This window comes from Ochotona curzoniae, unplaced genomic scaffold (genome assembly GCF_017591425.1).
Source record: "Ochotona curzoniae isolate NIBS_2020 unplaced genomic scaffold, NIBS_Ocur_1.0 contig_908, whole genome shotgun sequence".
Taxonomy (NCBI): domain Eukaryota; kingdom Metazoa; phylum Chordata; class Mammalia; order Lagomorpha; family Ochotonidae; genus Ochotona; species Ochotona curzoniae.
The window spans coordinates 17,267,567-17,283,720 of record NW_024466607.1 but is presented as its reverse complement, the minus strand read 5'-3'; the positions used below and the strand labels follow the sequence as shown (position 1 = coordinate 17,283,720).

The 16,154-nt window shown below is 55.9% G+C and overlaps 1 protein-coding gene across 3 annotated transcripts; it reads right to left on the bottom strand.

Annotated features, from left to right (window-relative positions):
* Window positions 1-8,617: 8,617 nt before the first annotated feature.
* GLYCTK (glycerate kinase) lies at window positions 8,618-13,384 on the bottom strand. 3 transcript variants are annotated; one of them, XM_040994589.1, is made up of 5 exons: window positions 13,279-13,384; window positions 11,579-12,733; window positions 11,202-11,353; window positions 10,113-10,288; window positions 8,618-9,866 (listed from the first exon to the last, which is right to left on the bottom strand). In XM_040994589.1, exons 2-5 carry the CDS (start codon window positions 11,953-11,955, stop codon window positions 9,000-9,002), a joined length of 1,572 nt encoding a protein of 523 aa, XP_040850523.1. In that variant the 5' UTR covers window positions 11,956-12,733; window positions 13,279-13,384; the 3' UTR covers window positions 8,618-8,999. The 3 variants fall into 3 exon arrangements, with proteins under 3 accessions (XP_040850523.1, XP_040850524.1, XP_040850522.1); XM_040994590.1 differs by having other exon boundaries at window positions 11,579-11,994; XM_040994588.1 differs by lacking the exon at window positions 13,279-13,384 and having other exon boundaries at window positions 11,579-13,254.
* Window positions 13,385-16,154: the final 2,770 nt, after the last annotated feature.

Sequence of the window (16,154 nt, the reverse complement as noted above, 5' to 3'; positions counted from 1 at the left end):
AGCTACATGTAAGCAGGCCTCTGGGGAGACTCCTACCCATGTGGAGTCACTGTGCATACAGAAGGCACACCAGTCCAGCAATAGGGACCAGCAGGCAACCCCACTAGGGCCAGAAATCCCTCTCCTGCCCTCTGTAAGCAGACCATAGCAGCTACTTAGGAGGTAACGAGCAGCCCCCACTCCTGTCCCCTCCTGTCTGGGGTTGTGGGGAGGACCTCCCAGGCAGGAGGGTGAGGCCTGGGGCTGGTGCTGTGTGTTATCACACCCCTGGGTGCCAGTCTCCCAAGAGCGTCCACGTGCCGCAGCGTGGCAACCCTGCCTGCCTGCCGCCATCCCCACAGACATAAGCTGCAGCTCCACAGTCATCAACCACCACATCCTCATGCTGCTGGGCCACCATCCCCCTGCCAGGTGCACACTGGCTTTCCAAAGCCACAGGCCCTACCCGGAGCAGCCCAATTCCCTGAGCAGCCTGGGCCAGCCCTCAGGTGTCAGCCCCCTCCAACCAACCCCCATCCCCGCAAAGATGACATCTATTCATTTGTTGCCTGTCCCAGGTTCTCCTTTCTCCACACCGCATGGTCTGCACTCCCCTGGACTGATGCCAGAGAGGGACAGAAAGCCATCCTTTCAAATGTCTGCAACTTACCAAACGGCTGGGGGACAAGGAGGATATGTATTTATATATATACCCCCTCACACACACACAGGAGCTGGGCAGAGGCAAGGTGGGAGAGATAAATGAATACAGCCAAAGGAGAAGCAGCATTAGCATAATATTTGGGGCACCTGTGTCCCCTCAGAGGCTGCGCCCGGAGTTCGGGGCCCAGCTTGTACTCAGCTCAGACTCCTCACTCCGGCTTGCCACCAATGCAGACCAAGAGGCAGAGGTGACGGCTTAAGTTCTTGCATCTCTTCTGCCCATGTGGGAGACCTAAACTGAGTTCCCGGCTCTTGGCTCTGACCACTGCAGCCATTTGGGCAGTGAACCAGCAGATAGGAGATCTTGCTCTTTTACTCTCAAATTTCATTTTTATTTATTTGTAATGACATTTATCTGACAGAGCAATGAAGAGAGAGACAGAGAGAGAGAGGAGAAGGAGAGAAAGTGAGAAGACAGAGAAGAGGGAGGGAGAGTGAGGGGAAGATCATTCACCCTTGGTTGCAGTGGCTGGAGCTGAGCCAGACCAAAGCCAGGAACCACAAGGGTGAGAGGGCCCAAGTATGGAGGCTGTTACCTGCTTCCTCCTGGGTGTATTAACAGGGAGCTGGGTTGAAAGTGGAGCAGCTGGGACTTGATCTGGTACTCTGACGTGGGGTGCTGGCACTGCATGTGATAGCTTAACATGCAGCAGCACAATGCCAAATAAATGGTGTGTAGATATATTTCTTTATTTATTTATTTACCATTTATTTGGCATTGTATATATATGTATATATATATATGTATATATATGTTTCAAAGTAATTTCAGGACCCACATGTAGCCTAATGACTAAAGTCCTCACCTTGCATATGCCAGGGTCCCAAATGGGTGCTGGTTTGTGTGCTGGATACTCCACTTCCCTTCCAGCTCCCTGCCTGTGGTCTAGGAGAGCAGTCAAGGATGGCCCAAAGCCTGAGACCCTGCACCCATGTGGAAGACCCAGAAGAAGCTCCTGGCTCCTGACTTGGATCAGCTCAGTTCTGGTCGCTGGCAGCCCCTTGGAGAGTGAACCAATAGATAGACAATCGTTTTCTCTGTCTCTCCTTCTCTCTGTGTATCTGCCCTTCCAATAAAAAGAAGCATATCTCTGTTTAAGATTTTATTTTTTTAAAGTAACTTGGGCCTGGCGGCATGGCCTAGAGGCTAAAGTCCTCACCTTGAACGCCCTGGGATCCCAATGGGCGCCGGTTCTAATCCCGGCAGCTCCACTTCCCATCCAGCTCCCTGCTTGTGACCTGGGAAAGCAGTCAAGGACGGCCCAAGGCTTTGGGACCCTGCACCTGTGTGGGAGACCTGGAAGAAGTACCTGAATCCTGGCTTCGGATCGGCATAGCATCAGCCGTTGCACTCACTTGGGGAGTGAATCATCGGACAGAAGATCTTCCTCTCTGTCTCTCCTCCTCTCTGTATATCTGACTTTCTAATAAATAAATAAACATTTTTAAAAATAAAAAAATAGGGGCCCGGCGCAGTGGCGCAAGTGGTTAAGGTCCTCGCCTTGCACGCCCGGGATCCCATATGGGCGCCGGTTCTATCCCGGTAGCCCCGCTTCCCATCCAGCTCCCTGCCTGTGGCCCAGGAGAGCAGTCGAGGATGGCCCAAAGCTTTGGGACCCTGCACCCATGTGGGAGACCCGGAAGTGGCTCCTGGCTTCAGATCGGCATAGTATCAGCTGTTGCGCTCACTTGGGGAGTGAATCATCGGACGGAAGATCTTCCTCTCTGTCTCTCCTCTCTGTATATCCGCCTTTCCAATAAAAAAATAAATCTTTAAAAAATAATAAAAATTAAAAAATAAAGTAACTTAAAAATATAAAGCAAGGGAGCAGGTGAATGTGAACAATAACTGACCACAAACCCTAGAAGGTCCATGGATGTCCATGGATGTAGCATTCTTACTCTGATAACTTTTCTGTGGATTTGAAATTATTTCTAAATAAAATTAAAACAGAAGAAGGACATGAAGTTAATTTCTTTCGTTTCTCAGAGCAAACATCTGATGCCATGGTAGCGGTTTGTATGGATGTGCTGGGGGGAGCAGTGCCAGGAAGGCTTCCTGGAAGAGGTAACAGGAGCTCAGTGAAGCAAGAGCCTAAGCGATGTCCAGCTCCTACCTTTTTAAGCAGGTTGGGCCTGTGAGGTTTTCTCCCAGCTGCAGGCATGTGCCCCCAACCCCTGTCCACCAGTTCCCACTGCTCTGGCACCTCCGTTAGGAGCATCCAAGATGGGGACCAGCCCCTTGGCCAGCAGGTGTGGGAGGGCAGCTGGAGCTTCTAGCCTCAGAGCATCCTGAGAGGATGCTCTGTCCCAGGTACCTGCCTGCCCACCCATGGCCACCTCCAGCACACACTCCCTGGAGCCCCGCAGGAGGGCAGCAACCGCAGGAAAGTGACTGCCCCCTTCACAGGGCTGCATCCCAGCTGGCTGGCCGGGTGTGGAGTGGAGTGGGAGGCCTGTGTTCTCTGTTCCCCTATTAGCAGCCTGCAGCCTCCTTCCTGCCCTGACTCCTCCCAGTCCCCCGTCTGTGGCCCCACGTGCTCTTGGAGGGCTTTGGACTCCAACCAAAAGACAGACCCTGCCCCGTCAACCATTCCCTCCCCCAAAAGCTACCAGCCTTGGTCCAGGTGGTATGTAAGGTGTGAGCAAAGTGTGTGCCCCCCAAACCCCATGCTCCCAGTTCTCAAGGAAAGAAGGGGACACCCTCCTCCCCCACAGCCCAGCTCCTCTCGGTACACCACCCTAGGATGCTCCCCTCCCCCCAGCAGACCTGCCCCTCATTCAAGAGGCATTCAAGAGGCAGGGGCATACACTAGAGACCCAGGCATGCAAGGGGTCAGCAGGGGCCAATTCCTGCACTCAGCCACCTTTGTTCTTTCCAGCATTTGTCACTGGCCCTCATCCTCCCAGCCAGCCCACCAGCCCCACATCTCTCCCTGCCATTCCCCGTTGCAAGCAGCCTTTTGCCCAAAGTCCTTTTGGCTTCTGAGAACAGAGCCTGGTATGGGACACCCAGCCCAGAACAGCCCGCCTAGCATCCCTCCTCTCACACTGCCCCTCCTGCCAGCGCCCCTCATCACCAGCAACCCCCCAGCTCCCCGCCCACCCCTCCAACAGTTTCTCTTCTATAGTGCTGGCCCCTCACCTCCTCCACCCCTCCCCACTTCCTCTTCCCTCCCTTCTTGGCCCCTCAGTCCCCAGGGTCAGCCTCCATCCCTCCTGCTGCTAGCGGGCGGTGGCGGGCAGGCTTCCCCTCCCCTCCCCTCATGTCGTCTCTCTCATCCTCTCGATTCTCTCTTCCCCCTCCAGTCTCCACTCCTTCGTCGGCTCACTCACCCTCTCCCTCGCCTGCTGCCCCCCTCTTCCTCCCCCACCTCTTTGTTTCAGCTGAGAACCGGCTCTTCGGGACAGTTCCCACACTGCAGTGCCTCTGCTGAGGAGACAGCGCCACCGAGGTGAGCCCAGGGGACTGGGGGACACAGGCACAGGACCTGGGAGGCCCCCCCACCAGGGGGTGTGGGCAGGTGGGGGAGCAAGAAGTCAGGGGCGGCAAGAGTGGCAGTCAGTTGGCGCGCCAGCCTCAGGTGCCCCGGTGGTCAGCAGTGCCGAGGATAGAAGAGCAGCCGCACAGCTGCGAGGGGAAGGGCTGGCAGGAGCTGGCAGACTCTGTCCCTGACTTGGTGCCTGGATTCCCAGGGTGGCTCTGAGCTGAAGGAGATGCTCAGAGGGGACCAGACAGGTGGGCGGGGGTGTGTGGGGGGAGAGCTAAGCTGCCCAGAACAGAAGGTCTGAGAGTACGGTCCAGGACACACCGGGGCTCTGGAGCCCGCCTCTGTTGAGGCTGCCGCTCCAGGGCTGCTGGGTGACAGCAGCAGCACTGGCCACAGGACTGTGACCTGCACTATTGCCTGTCCCTGGTGGAGCTTTGGCTATCGGTCAGAATGGGCAGGGGGTGTGGGCAGAAGAGAGCCCCAGCCTCGCAGGCTGCCTGTCCCCCAAGTCATGAATCCCACTTCTCCCCACTCCTAGGGGCCAGCTCCCCAGGACAGTGTTATCTGGAGTTGTAACCACTAAGGGGTTGTAACCACCCAGGTTCCAGCAGTCCTGGAATGGAGCTGTCTAGGGAGGAGGGGGCATCCTGTGACTGGCAATGGGGAGCAGGTGGAGACAGTTCTGGCACGCTTGCTTGCATGAAGCCACCAACATGTTTATGGAGATAAGCCAGGGCTACAAGGGGATGCTCAGACCCTCAGGCTGGGAAGGTGGGAAGAACGGACTGAAGACCCAGGGGCCCCACCCCCCTGCTCAGAGCTCCAGGGGACCGAAGCGGGCTGGAGAAGTGTGCTGTCCATATCTCCTCAGGGGAGGTGAGCAGGGTGGCCCGGCAGGCTGCCGTGGGAGTACGGGATGGCCAGGTCAGGGAAGACCTTCCCAAGGGATACATTCTGGAGGCAGGGGGCAGCCCCTGGCCGTCTGTAGTGAGCAGTGGACCAGATGGGGGTGGGCAGTGATCCTGTGATTCAGAACTAAGGGCAGATGGGGCAGTTGTTCCCAACATCTCTCATTCTCAGCCAAAATCACCTCACTTGAACAGGATTGCTACCACCCCCTAGCCCCATGTGAAATGACACATACACAGAGAGGGGTGGGATCAAGGCTGCGGGCACAAGCCAGGACAGAGGTGAGCAGGCACCCCTAGCCCACCCACTTCTGTGGCCAGGAAGCGGCCAAGCCTCAGAATGGCCACCAGTGCAGGCATGGGTACTGGGCTGCCTTGATCCCTGACCTTGCTCCCCTCCATGGTCCTGTCACATGCAGCCAGCCTGAGTCACTGTCCCTTGTGCAGTACTTTGCATGGTGTCCTCTCACTCAAGTAAGACATGCAGCCTAGGGCCAGGTCAGTCCTCCCCACCCCGTGGGGCCTGTCCATATCCCTCGTACCAGACTCAGACCCACATGCAGAGATGAAGGCTGCCCTGCCTGTGTTTCTCAGACAGTGGGGTCAGCTTCCTCCAGCTTCAGCTGGCATCCCCTGCATGAGCCCCATAACCTTCCCAGGGCACTCAGCACCCCATTTGCCATTAAAGTCTCAAACATCACTCTGGTGGTGCTTGTCAAGTGCAGTAGGCTGCTCCCTCAACCCCAGTCAGTGAACACCAAGGCACTATAGGCTCTCACTCTGGCCTTGCCCTACAGGAAAGGGACCTCCAGAAGTGACAGCTCCGAGATTCTCCTAGGAAGAAACTATCATTCTCTATTTCCCTCCCATTTGCACAAAGCTTTCCCTTACAGATCCTCCCTAAGAGGTGAGCAGGGCACACAAGGTATTCCCATTAGTCAGGAGAAAATTAAGACCTGGCAAGACCAGAACAAGGGTCACCAAACCAACTGCCCTCCTAGGGAGCCCTAAACGAGATGGGATTCTTCTGCACTGGGGGTGCCCACTAGCTGGCCAAAGCTTCTACCTCCAAATCTCCAAGAACCAAGTGGCATTCTCAGGGCAGAGGGGCCCAGTGAATTCCAGGTTTTTGATCCAAGGTTTCTAGGCTTGGATCCAAAGGGTTGCCCAGGTTCCTCATGAGCTGAGCAGCTGAGGCTCAAAAGAGTGGCCAAGGCAAGGTGGAAGGGCTTTTGTGCCAGCTGAGGCCCCGTCTCTCCCATCTCTGACCCCTAACACTCCCTTGGTCTCCTTGTGTGGCCCAGTGCCCCAGCCCCCGCCATCAGGGAGGTGACCTTTGTATTGCTACAGCTGTCTTAAAACAGCCTCGTGGCAAGACTCCCTGTCCCAATCCTCATGAGGCTCCTCACCACTGTCAACATGAGGTCAACCCTCTGGGCCAGGCACACGGGGGCCCTATGCCAATGAGCCTCTGTCAGTCTCTACACCTTCCTTGCCCAACTTGTCCTAACATATCCCCAACATTCTCACTAACGCAAACTGTGCAACAGAGGTCTACTCGGCAGTTGGTCATGAGTTGCCCTGCACATACACACACGCACACATAAATGCCCATGGGGGCAAACACGCACCTTTACCCAAATGCCCACCAAATCACACCACCCAGCTGCCTCTCTGACCCAAGAAGAGACCAGGAAGACCTATCTGCTTGTAGAGATCCCTGGAAATGCCAGATGTGGCCGTGTTGCCCCACTGAAGGGTAGGTGGCAGAAAAAGGTCAATGAGTTCTCAACTAGGTTCTCTCCCTCGCCCCTGGCCAACTTGCTGTGCAGCTCAAGGAGCCGCCTTCCCGCCCTGTTTCTCCAGATGTGAAACAAAGGGGCTTGCATTTGCTGATCCCTAAGTGCTGACCCGGCACACTGCCCAGCTGCTCTCAGCTCATGCCAAGTGCAAAGACTGGAGAGGCCTGGGAGGGCTGCAGCAGTCAGTGCGGGCACCCTACATGGTGACCACCTCAAGCTGGGACCAGTCAACATTTCAGGAGGGCGGGGATGAGGTCGGTACAAGAGCAGCAAAAAGCTGGGCCAGCAGACGCAGGAGCCAAGAGCCCGGGGGGGGGGGGCGGGGGGTACCACTTGAATGATCCATGACTGACATTTGGGAAGGAAATGACACGTCTCCTGCATTAATCAACATGCAGGTGACTATCTCACTTTGCACTGAGACTTCAACCAGATATATCCTCTTATCTCGGGGGTAACAGAGCAATCAAACAGGGAAGGCTCACAAACTATTCAGTTTCTGGGAATCAACCCAGTTCCCACAGGAAAGGGGCCAGGGTGGAGCAGGGAAGCCCCCTACTAGACCCTGCCCACACTTGCAGTCCTCGGCAGACATGCAGGCAGTCATGCACAAAGCAGCAGAGTGTGTCCTGCACTGCGTGTCCAGGACATCCTCCCAGAGGCAGCCTGCCTTTTGGCATATCAACACCAACACTGACATGCCACACTTGCGTGTGCAGACACTGGAGATTTGGCAACAGGTCCTCAGCTGCCTCTCCTATCTGGCACTTGTCCGGAACTTGGAGTTCATAGTCACATGCCAAGGACAAAGCCAGAGGTAGACGGGCACAGACACTACAATGGTATGCCCCAAAACTTGAGACTGCTCAGCCACCCAAGACTACAAGAAGTTGTGCCCCTGCACCACAGTGGGGTACACACACAGCTCCCCTAAACCTCCCTGCTCCAGAGCCCAGCTCTCTTTGCTTCCCCCTTTCCAGTCTCAGCTTGCCCCATGTGACCCAGGTTCCATCATGACACACTTACCTGCTGGGCCCAAGTGGGGAACAGAGCCTCTCCCCAGAAGGGCAGTGCTGACCCAGGAGTGCTCACTGCCCCGCAGGGAAGAGAGGAGGGCAGGGATGGAAGAAGGGCCTGCTGGAGCAATCCCAGGCCTCGCTGTTCTCTATGGCTTTTTATTCCTATGTGATTTTACTGCTCATTCATATAGGGATTGGAGCCGTGGCGCACGGCGGGGACAGACAACGGAGGGCTCTGATCCTGAGCAAGCGAGCGGGAGAGCAATGGAGACAGGGTGCCTCCCTCTCCCAAAAAATGCTGCCAATCAAACCAAGGTTGCCATGTGCCTCTTTCCTTGCCAACTTCTGCCCAACGCAGAAAGGGGTAGGGGGCTGCCTGACCCCATCACCACGGGAAGGCAGCAATTCTGTCAGCTCATCAGAAGCTAAAGGCCATCCCAAAACACAAGGGATGCCTCCCACAGCAGGCAGCACATGCTCACTTTTACCAGCAGGGATTGAGAAGCCCATCCCTCTGGGGTCCCTTCCCCCACCCCAACAGTCACCAGGCTCAGTGGCCCCTCACAGGCTCCAGGCACACAGATGAGACCAGCCCATGGCATGCCCAGGAGGAGGTGTGGGAGGAAACGCTGGAGTCAGGCCTGTCCCAGGGGCTCCCCAAATCTTTCTTCTGAGAGAAAATCCACCAAGAATCGGCAGTGCAGTCTTTATTTTCAGTCTCTCCTGTTTCACTTCACCAGAAAAAAAAAAAAGAACACAAACAGAGGGGCTTGGCAGGGGGACTGCCCAGGGTGAGCCCAGGGACAGAGATCTAAATGTATGTCTTGGTCTTTGGGGGTTCTTGGGGCCATGGCAGGGAAGTAGGGATAGGGGCCCCCATCGTCCAGGCTGGATAGGGGGGAGGGTTAGGTAATGGATATGGAGCAGAGACCCTGGATGGCTGGTCTGAATCCCAGCCAAGCAGCTAGCACCAAGATGACAGACAGGCTATGAGGTACAGTGAGGCCTGGGGACCAGCTCTGGCCTGCCACTGCCGTCCAGGCCTCCTGATTCCTAATGAATATGTGACCTGTGCCATCAGTGAGGCCACAAGAACAGCAGATGAATGTCCATGACGTTGGTACCTGTCATCCCTGTGTGTAGCAGGTGCGTCCCACCCCGAAAGCGACAAAAGAAGCTGTGGGAGTCATTGTGGTCTAGGAAGGTGGCCACGTCTAGGCCCTCAGCAGCAGCCTCCCTGGCAAGGTCTGCTGTGACCCAGGCCCCAGCAGCCTCAGTGGGCCCATCCTGCCCGTCAGTGCCACCACTCAGAAACAGCACATCCAGGGACCCCAGAGGCCATCTTCCCAGTTCTGCTCCAACGCGCAGGGCCAGCTCCTGGTTCCGACCCCCCTTGCCTGAGCCCTGTAGCTGCACTGTGGGCTCGCCACCTGCCAGCAGGCAGACGGGACCCTTAGCTCCGGCCAGAGCCTCCAGGGCCTCCTCCATATACAGGTCTGAGAGCTGGAGTTCAGCCGCCAGTTCGTGGAGTTTCACATCCTCCTCCATTGAACACCCAGCTGTGGAAGGGACAAGGCGAGCACCAGCTACCCGGGCCAGCAGTACATAGAACTGGGCTATGCTTTTCACATCACCCTGTATGGCTGCACTCAGCACCACGGCCTGGGAGCCTAGGGCCTCAGCCTGCCGCTGCGCCTCTGCCAACGCGAGCACATTGGAGCCAATGATCATATTGAGGACGTGACCACAGGCATGTGGCCCATGGGGGTCAGAGTCAGCCTGGGCAAGTACAGTCTTCACAGAGCGTGGCAGGGCAGCCCGGAGGCCATAGTGGTTGAGGATGTGCAGGCAATCTTGTACACTGTGAGTGCTGGCCACTGTGGGGCCGCTGGCGATCACTTCCATTGGGTCACCCACCACGTCTGACAGGATCAGGCTTATCACCTAGAGAAGGGCCACCCTGTGAGCCTCTGGCCACCTCCTTTGTGTCCCAGAGTCCACAGTTCAAACTGCCCCCTGGGTAGCTAAACATCCTCATGCTACTCTTCCCTGTCTCCTTCCCAGGGCTGTACCCAGCTGGCCCTATGGACTCACCCTGGGACCCTGCCAACTTGTACGCTATTCCAGGCTTTCATTTCCTTGACATGGGCACCTGCCCAAGGCTACCTGGGGAAGGAGCAACTTACGCACCTGAGCAGGGTAGGCAGCCCGAGCCAGCCCCCCACCCTTGAGGTGTGACAGGGCCTTCCGGATGGTGTTTAGTTCCTGGATGGTTGCTCCACGGGCTGCCAGCAGTTTGGTGAGCATCTGCTTCTCATCCAGGGTGACAGGTGGGATGGGGGCTGGCAACAGGGCCGAGCCCCCACCTGCAAAAATCAGTGAAGGCCTCAGGCAAAAAGGACATTCAGAGCCAGTGCATCAACCAAGCAGCAACACAGACCCTCAGGAACTGGGGCTATAAAAGTGGGGCTAGGGTGCCCCCGTGTGGACACAGAGTGTGTGCACTGTCACCACACCCTGGCCATCTCATCTGGTACCCAGATCCCAGTGGGTGGTGGAAAAACTAACTATTCCAAAAAAGCCTGGATAGTGAGGGCCCAGCGTGGTAGCCTAGTAGCTAAATCCTCGCCTTTTATCCCATATGGGCGCCGGTTCATGTCCCAGCTACTCCACTTCCCATCCAGTTCCCTGCTTGTGGCCTGGGAAAGTAGTGGAGGATGGCCCAAGCCTTGGGACCTTGCACCCACATGAGACCCAGAGGAAGCTCCTGGCTCCTGGCTTCAGATCAGCTCAGTGCAGCCATTGTAGCCACTTGGGGAGTGAATCAGTAGACGGAATATCTTTCTGTCTCTCCTCTCTGTAACAATCTGACTTTACAATAAAAATAATAATAATAATAATAAATTTTTAAAGGGGAAAAAAAAATAAAAAGAAAAGGCATGGCCAGGAGGCAAGACAAGGGCAGACCACAGAGGACAGAGGAAGGCTCTATGGGAGGTGAAGACCTGAGTTCCAGCTTAAGGTGATGGCAGAGCTCTGCTGATGGGTCAGGCCATGCACGAGACGTGCCCCTGCTAAGCTCTACCACCCATCAAGGGCTGTTCAGGGTGCAGCCCACAGCTCAGGAGAAACCAGACAACTAGACCAAAGCCACCCAGGTATGAATCACCAACCTGACCCCAAATTTACCCTGGGGCCCCACGACCTCAGACCCAATTCTCTAAGACCGGCTGTGTGCCGCAGCACCACCGGCTGTCCTGGGCCAACCCGGCCCCGCACCTGAGATGAGCACCAGCAGCAGATGGTCGGCTGTGAGCCCCTCGGCCAGCTGCCGGATGGCCAGGGCAGCCCGCAGTGCGTCACGGTCCGGGAGGTTGTGCTCCGCGCCTTCGAATACCTGGATGCGGCTGTGAGGCTTCAGCAACATCTCCCTGAGAGCAAGAGACAGGGTGGTGGGCTACTCTCCCCCACCTGACTTCTCACTACACACACAGGTGGAGGAGGCACAAATGCAGGTGCCCACTGATGGCCATCCTCAAGCCAGATGGGGTTGGGGTGGGGAGGCAGCTGGTGAGGGAGGGTCCAACCCGGGACACTGGGCATTGGGGAGCAGCCTGCCACCCTCCCCCGGCCCCCCCCCGCCCCCGATTCCTTACTGTCTGCCTGCCTGCTCCATGGCAGTGCGGATCCCCTTGGGAACGCTGATCACGCCCTGTACGATATGCTGGCCCAGGAGCTCTTCAGCGGCAGCCGCCATGCCCAGCACAGCCTTGCCAAAGCCCACTAGGTAGAGGTTCTGGTGCAGCTGAAAGCTCCGGTCCCGCACCTTTAGCTGTCTGCCGTCAGGGTCCAAGGATAGAACCCGACGCAACATGGGGCCAGGCAGCACCGCGCCCACTGCACTCTCAAAAACGTGCTGCGCCTGCCCTGCCAAGGCCATGCCGCTGGCTCGCCGGGCCACGAGTCGCCCCCACAAGAGTGCACGCCAGGGGGCTCGAACCAAGCGGGGCAGGACCTGCAGGCCCGTGGCCATGCCCCACTGCTCTCAGCACCACCTGACACCCATTGCAGCCTAGAGGGAAGAGAGCACCAGTGAGGAGTCTGTCGCAAGGCTGCAGATGGGAGGTCTCCCGTGGACCCTGGAGATCCCGCTGTAAGAAGGAGCCATCCAGTAACCTAAGGAGACTTCCAGAAGCCCACAGCTACTGCCCCTCAGCCAGAGCCTCTTCTGCAGACCACACAGCACCCCACTAAACACTGCCCCAAGTTCAAAGTTCCTCTCAGCTGGGCCGACCTGGGTCATCCTCTCAAGCAGAGAGTTAATCATTTATGGCAGAACAACCCCTCCCCATGGGCGCATACCCCACCCCTTCTCTGTCTCCTCCCTGGCCTTTTTTTTTTTAAACCACTTTTGCTGCCAAAAGGCTGCTGGCTGTCCCACCAGCTCTCTGGGCCCACTGACCTTTGGCCTGCTTCAGGTCACTGACTCGTGGGATTGGGCTGGGGAGCTGGGAATGCAGATCTCACAGTGACAATGACCAACAGGGCCCTGAGCACGTTTCTCAGGCTGCAAACAGACTGCCCTTTTACCCACATCGCTGGCCAGACCCAATCTTGGCCAAGAACACCCCCCGCCCGGCTCTGAGGGAACAAGCCCTAGTCACACCACCCACAGCTGTGAGTGGTGCCCAGCGGCTGCAGCAGGCCAAGGCCACGCACATCCAAAATGGACGACGTCATTTTCCCCATTGGGCAGAGGTGAAGGTCAGGAGGCTGGTCCGGGTTCAAGGACAGTAAAACATCCAAAGCATCTGTAAGAGCGCACTTTCACCAAATGCCTCCCAGAAAAGCTGAGGGCTGCTCCCTCAGTGCGTGTGCACGAAGCGCGGAAACTGGGCTCCAGTCCCCAGCTCCTCAGCACTTTCTGGGGGACCTCGGGTGCCAAAAGAGAGATAAGGAGGAAATTAAGGCCAAGGCTCTCCCTCGACACTACGGGGAGACTTCCTGCCGCTGCCCAGTATGACGGAGAATTCCAGACACTCGTTTATCCCACAGCCCAAGCGCACATCTTCTAGACTTAGGTCGTTTAGGCTGCAAAACTGTCGGCTTCCACCGAAAATCACAGCCTGGGGACACAAGTCGGGGAGGCAGCACTTCCGGCCCCGTCCGTCCCGCCCCCGCCGACAGACCGGACGTGACGCCTTCCTGGAGCTGGGACGGCCTAGCCTTTTGAGGGAAATATTGCCGTGTAGTACCACGGGACGCGGACAGAGGCCCGCCACCGCCGGGAACAGTGTTGCCCGGCCCTGGGACCGCTTCCTGGAGGCCTTGCGGGTCCCCGGAGCGCGGAACTTACCGCCTTATAGCGGTCCGCGTCCGCCACAGCAGGAACCGGAAATGCTTGCGGCTGGGCGGGCGGGGCCGAACCCGGAAGTGTGGCGGTGGGCGGCTTCTTGGAGGCGGTGGCGGGATCTCCTCGTCGGCTCCCCACTGGCCAGCAAGGAACTGGGAAGGAGTCCGCTTCGGGCCTGTTTCTTGTACCAGGCCGTTCTCACGGGAGGGCGGCGACCCATCCCTTTACGTTTCCTGGGCGAGATGGTCAGTCGTTCTGTCGTCTGTTGGGCGCCTGGCCCTGGACAGGCACGAACGAGCCCACCCCTTCAGGAGCCCTGACTAATCCCGCCACTGCTCGGGGATACCCTCCCCTTCCCCGCCATGCAGCATCCGTTGTGTTCTGCGACCTTTGGAGGCACGCTGCCTGGCACATGCGTGACCGACCCCTGGACCTGCCTGGCCTTCCCTGCTGTCACCTTGAGCCTGGCGTGGGTTACACTCTTTCCCCCGGGGAGATGGGGGAAAGGAGCAGCAGCACAGGACAAATGTCCTAAAACCTACAAAACGACTTGTGCACACCGACTCCCTTCCCCCAGCTGGCACATTTCTCCAAGGTCGCTGAAACAGGCCATGCTGGGGTCAGGAACAACTTGCAGGGCTCCTCCCTGGATTTTCCTTCCCTTCTGTGATACAGCTTTTTTTTTCTTTCTTTCTTTTTTACATTTATTCATTTTTATGGCAAAGTCAGATATACAGAGAGGAGGAAAAACAGAAGAAGATCTTCCATTTGATGATTCACTACCCAAGTGACCACAACGGCCGGTGCTGTGCCGATCCCAAGCCAGGAGCCAGGAAATTCCTCCAGGTCTCCCACACAGGTGTAGGGTCCCAAGGTCTTGAGCTGTCCCCGACTGCTTTCCCAGGCCACAAGCAGGGAGCTGGATGGGAAGTGGAGCTGCCATACTAGAACTGGCGCATTCAAGGCGACAACTTTAGCTAGTAGGCCACCGTGCTAAGCCCATGATACAGCTTTTAATTTCCTCAGCCTCTCACCAACAGCAATGCCTCGTCTGCCTTCTTCAACTGTTTAACGTGTAGACTGTAAATGCCCACATATTCGTAGTTGTTGCCATCTTCCATCAAGGCATCGGTCACCCTTCCATCAGACACTTAAATTTTTTTTTTTTTTTTCATTTTTGTGCAACACAGAGAGAAAGCTGCTAGCTTACACCCTAAATGTCCACAGCAGCCACAACTGAATGAGGCCAATACCAAGAGGCTGGGACTCAACCTGAGTGGGTCTCCCATACTCTGGCTGCCCCTTGGGAAGTCTACAGCCAGAAGCTGGGTCAGAACCAATGGAGTGGATGGTGACCTGAGCTAGGCCTTCTAATGTGCAATGTGGCGTTTAGCTACTGCAGATGCTTGTGCTAATGGCTGCCTTGTATACACACCAAGAGGCACAGCTGTGCGATGAGTGTGAAATGGTACTTGGACTTGGGAAACTCTGCTTCTTCGACTGCCTTCTCACATGGCTATTGGGAGGGAGAATGTGTGCTCCGTTGGTTTAGTAATAGAGACTCTCACCGAGAGACACCATGTGCTGTTCCAGAACTGCTCTGTCAACAGGAGACTCATTGTACCCGCCTGAAATCTCCCTTTGCCAACCTTACACTAGTCACAAAATAAATGCATTGGGCAATAGCAAGATTTCTGTGCCCAGTGAACTGAAATTCTTGGTCTAATTCATATTATATTTCTACTGCCAAGGCACAAACACTAGCTGAAATTTTTTTTTTTAAGTTTTATTTTTATCTTAATTGCAAAGTCAGATATACAGAGAGGAGGAGAGACAAAGAAGAAGATCTTCCGTCCAATGATTCACTCCCCAAGTGACCACAATGGCTGGTGCTGTGCCGATCCAGAGCCAGGAGTCAGGAGCTCTTCCAGGTCTCCCACATGGGTGCAGGGCCCCAAGGCTTTGGGCCATCCTAAACTGCCTTCCCATCCCAGGCCACAAGCAGGGAGCTGGATGGGAAGCAGGGCTGCTGGGATTAGAACCGGCACCCATATGGGATCTCAGCGCATTCAAAGCGAGGACCTTCATTGCTAGGCCATCGCACCGGGCCTGCTTTTTTCTTTTTAACTAACTTCACAGGACAACAGTGAAGTGTTCAGCTGCTGAGTGCTGCAGAGCATAGATAGTAAGGCCTTCACAAAAGGGAAAAAATATATATGGTAGTGGGTGGAAGCTGAAGGCTTTGGGAAGCAATGGAATTCAGGCCCGAGAAAGCAGGCCTGCCCCAAGTGTTTCCTGGGACTGAGAGTAGCAGTAAATAGGTCAGCGTTCTTTGTAGGGGGCACTTAGAGCAATGAATACCAATTTCAAGTCTGACAGTTTCACTTCAAAGAATTAGTTGGGCTTGTGAGAAAAGCTGGGGTAGAGGAGAAAAAACATTCCCCTTCCCCGCTTGAGTTCACTGGCTGAGGCCCTATAAATTAAACCAACAAAATACAGATCCTCAGGGTGGGGTGAGGAGGAAGAGAGTGATTTCACAGGCAGTGGAGGGCCTTCCAGAAATGAAGTGAAAACCCTGGAGAAGTGAGTCGATTGGAGAGCATGTAGACCCTTTTTAGCAAGGACTGACAGGTTATGGGGACTTGACAAGGCAAAAAGGAATGTGAGCTCCTAGGAGCGGTTTGTTTGAGCAAAGGTAAATATGCAGGGGACAGTGCTGGAAGATAAGAATAGCTTTAGCAAGGTTGGTTTGTATAAATTTGGGTCACTGTCAATCGCCTGTCCCCAGTGATAAGGATGTTTTCCACTTCCTGGTACTGCAAGGGCACCTTTCTAATGAGAGATTTCAGCTCTGCTTTAGTAGAAAGGGGAGAGCAGGC

Excerpts from the sequence above, each read along its gene's own strand:
- GLYCTK (XM_040994589.1), bottom strand. The coding sequence starts at position 11,955 with ATGGCCACGGGCCTGCAGGTCCTGCCCCGCTTGGTTCGAGCCCCCTGG. Across the intron at positions 10,289-11,201 it reads GCTGCTGGTGCTCATCTCAG|GTGGGGGCTCGGCCCTGTTG; the intron begins GTGCGGGGCCGG and ends TGATTTTTGCAG. Across the intron at positions 9,867-10,112 it reads GGGCTGCCTACCCTGCTCAG|GTGATAAGCCTGATCCTGTC; the intron begins GTGCGTAAGTTG and ends GCCCTTCTCTAG.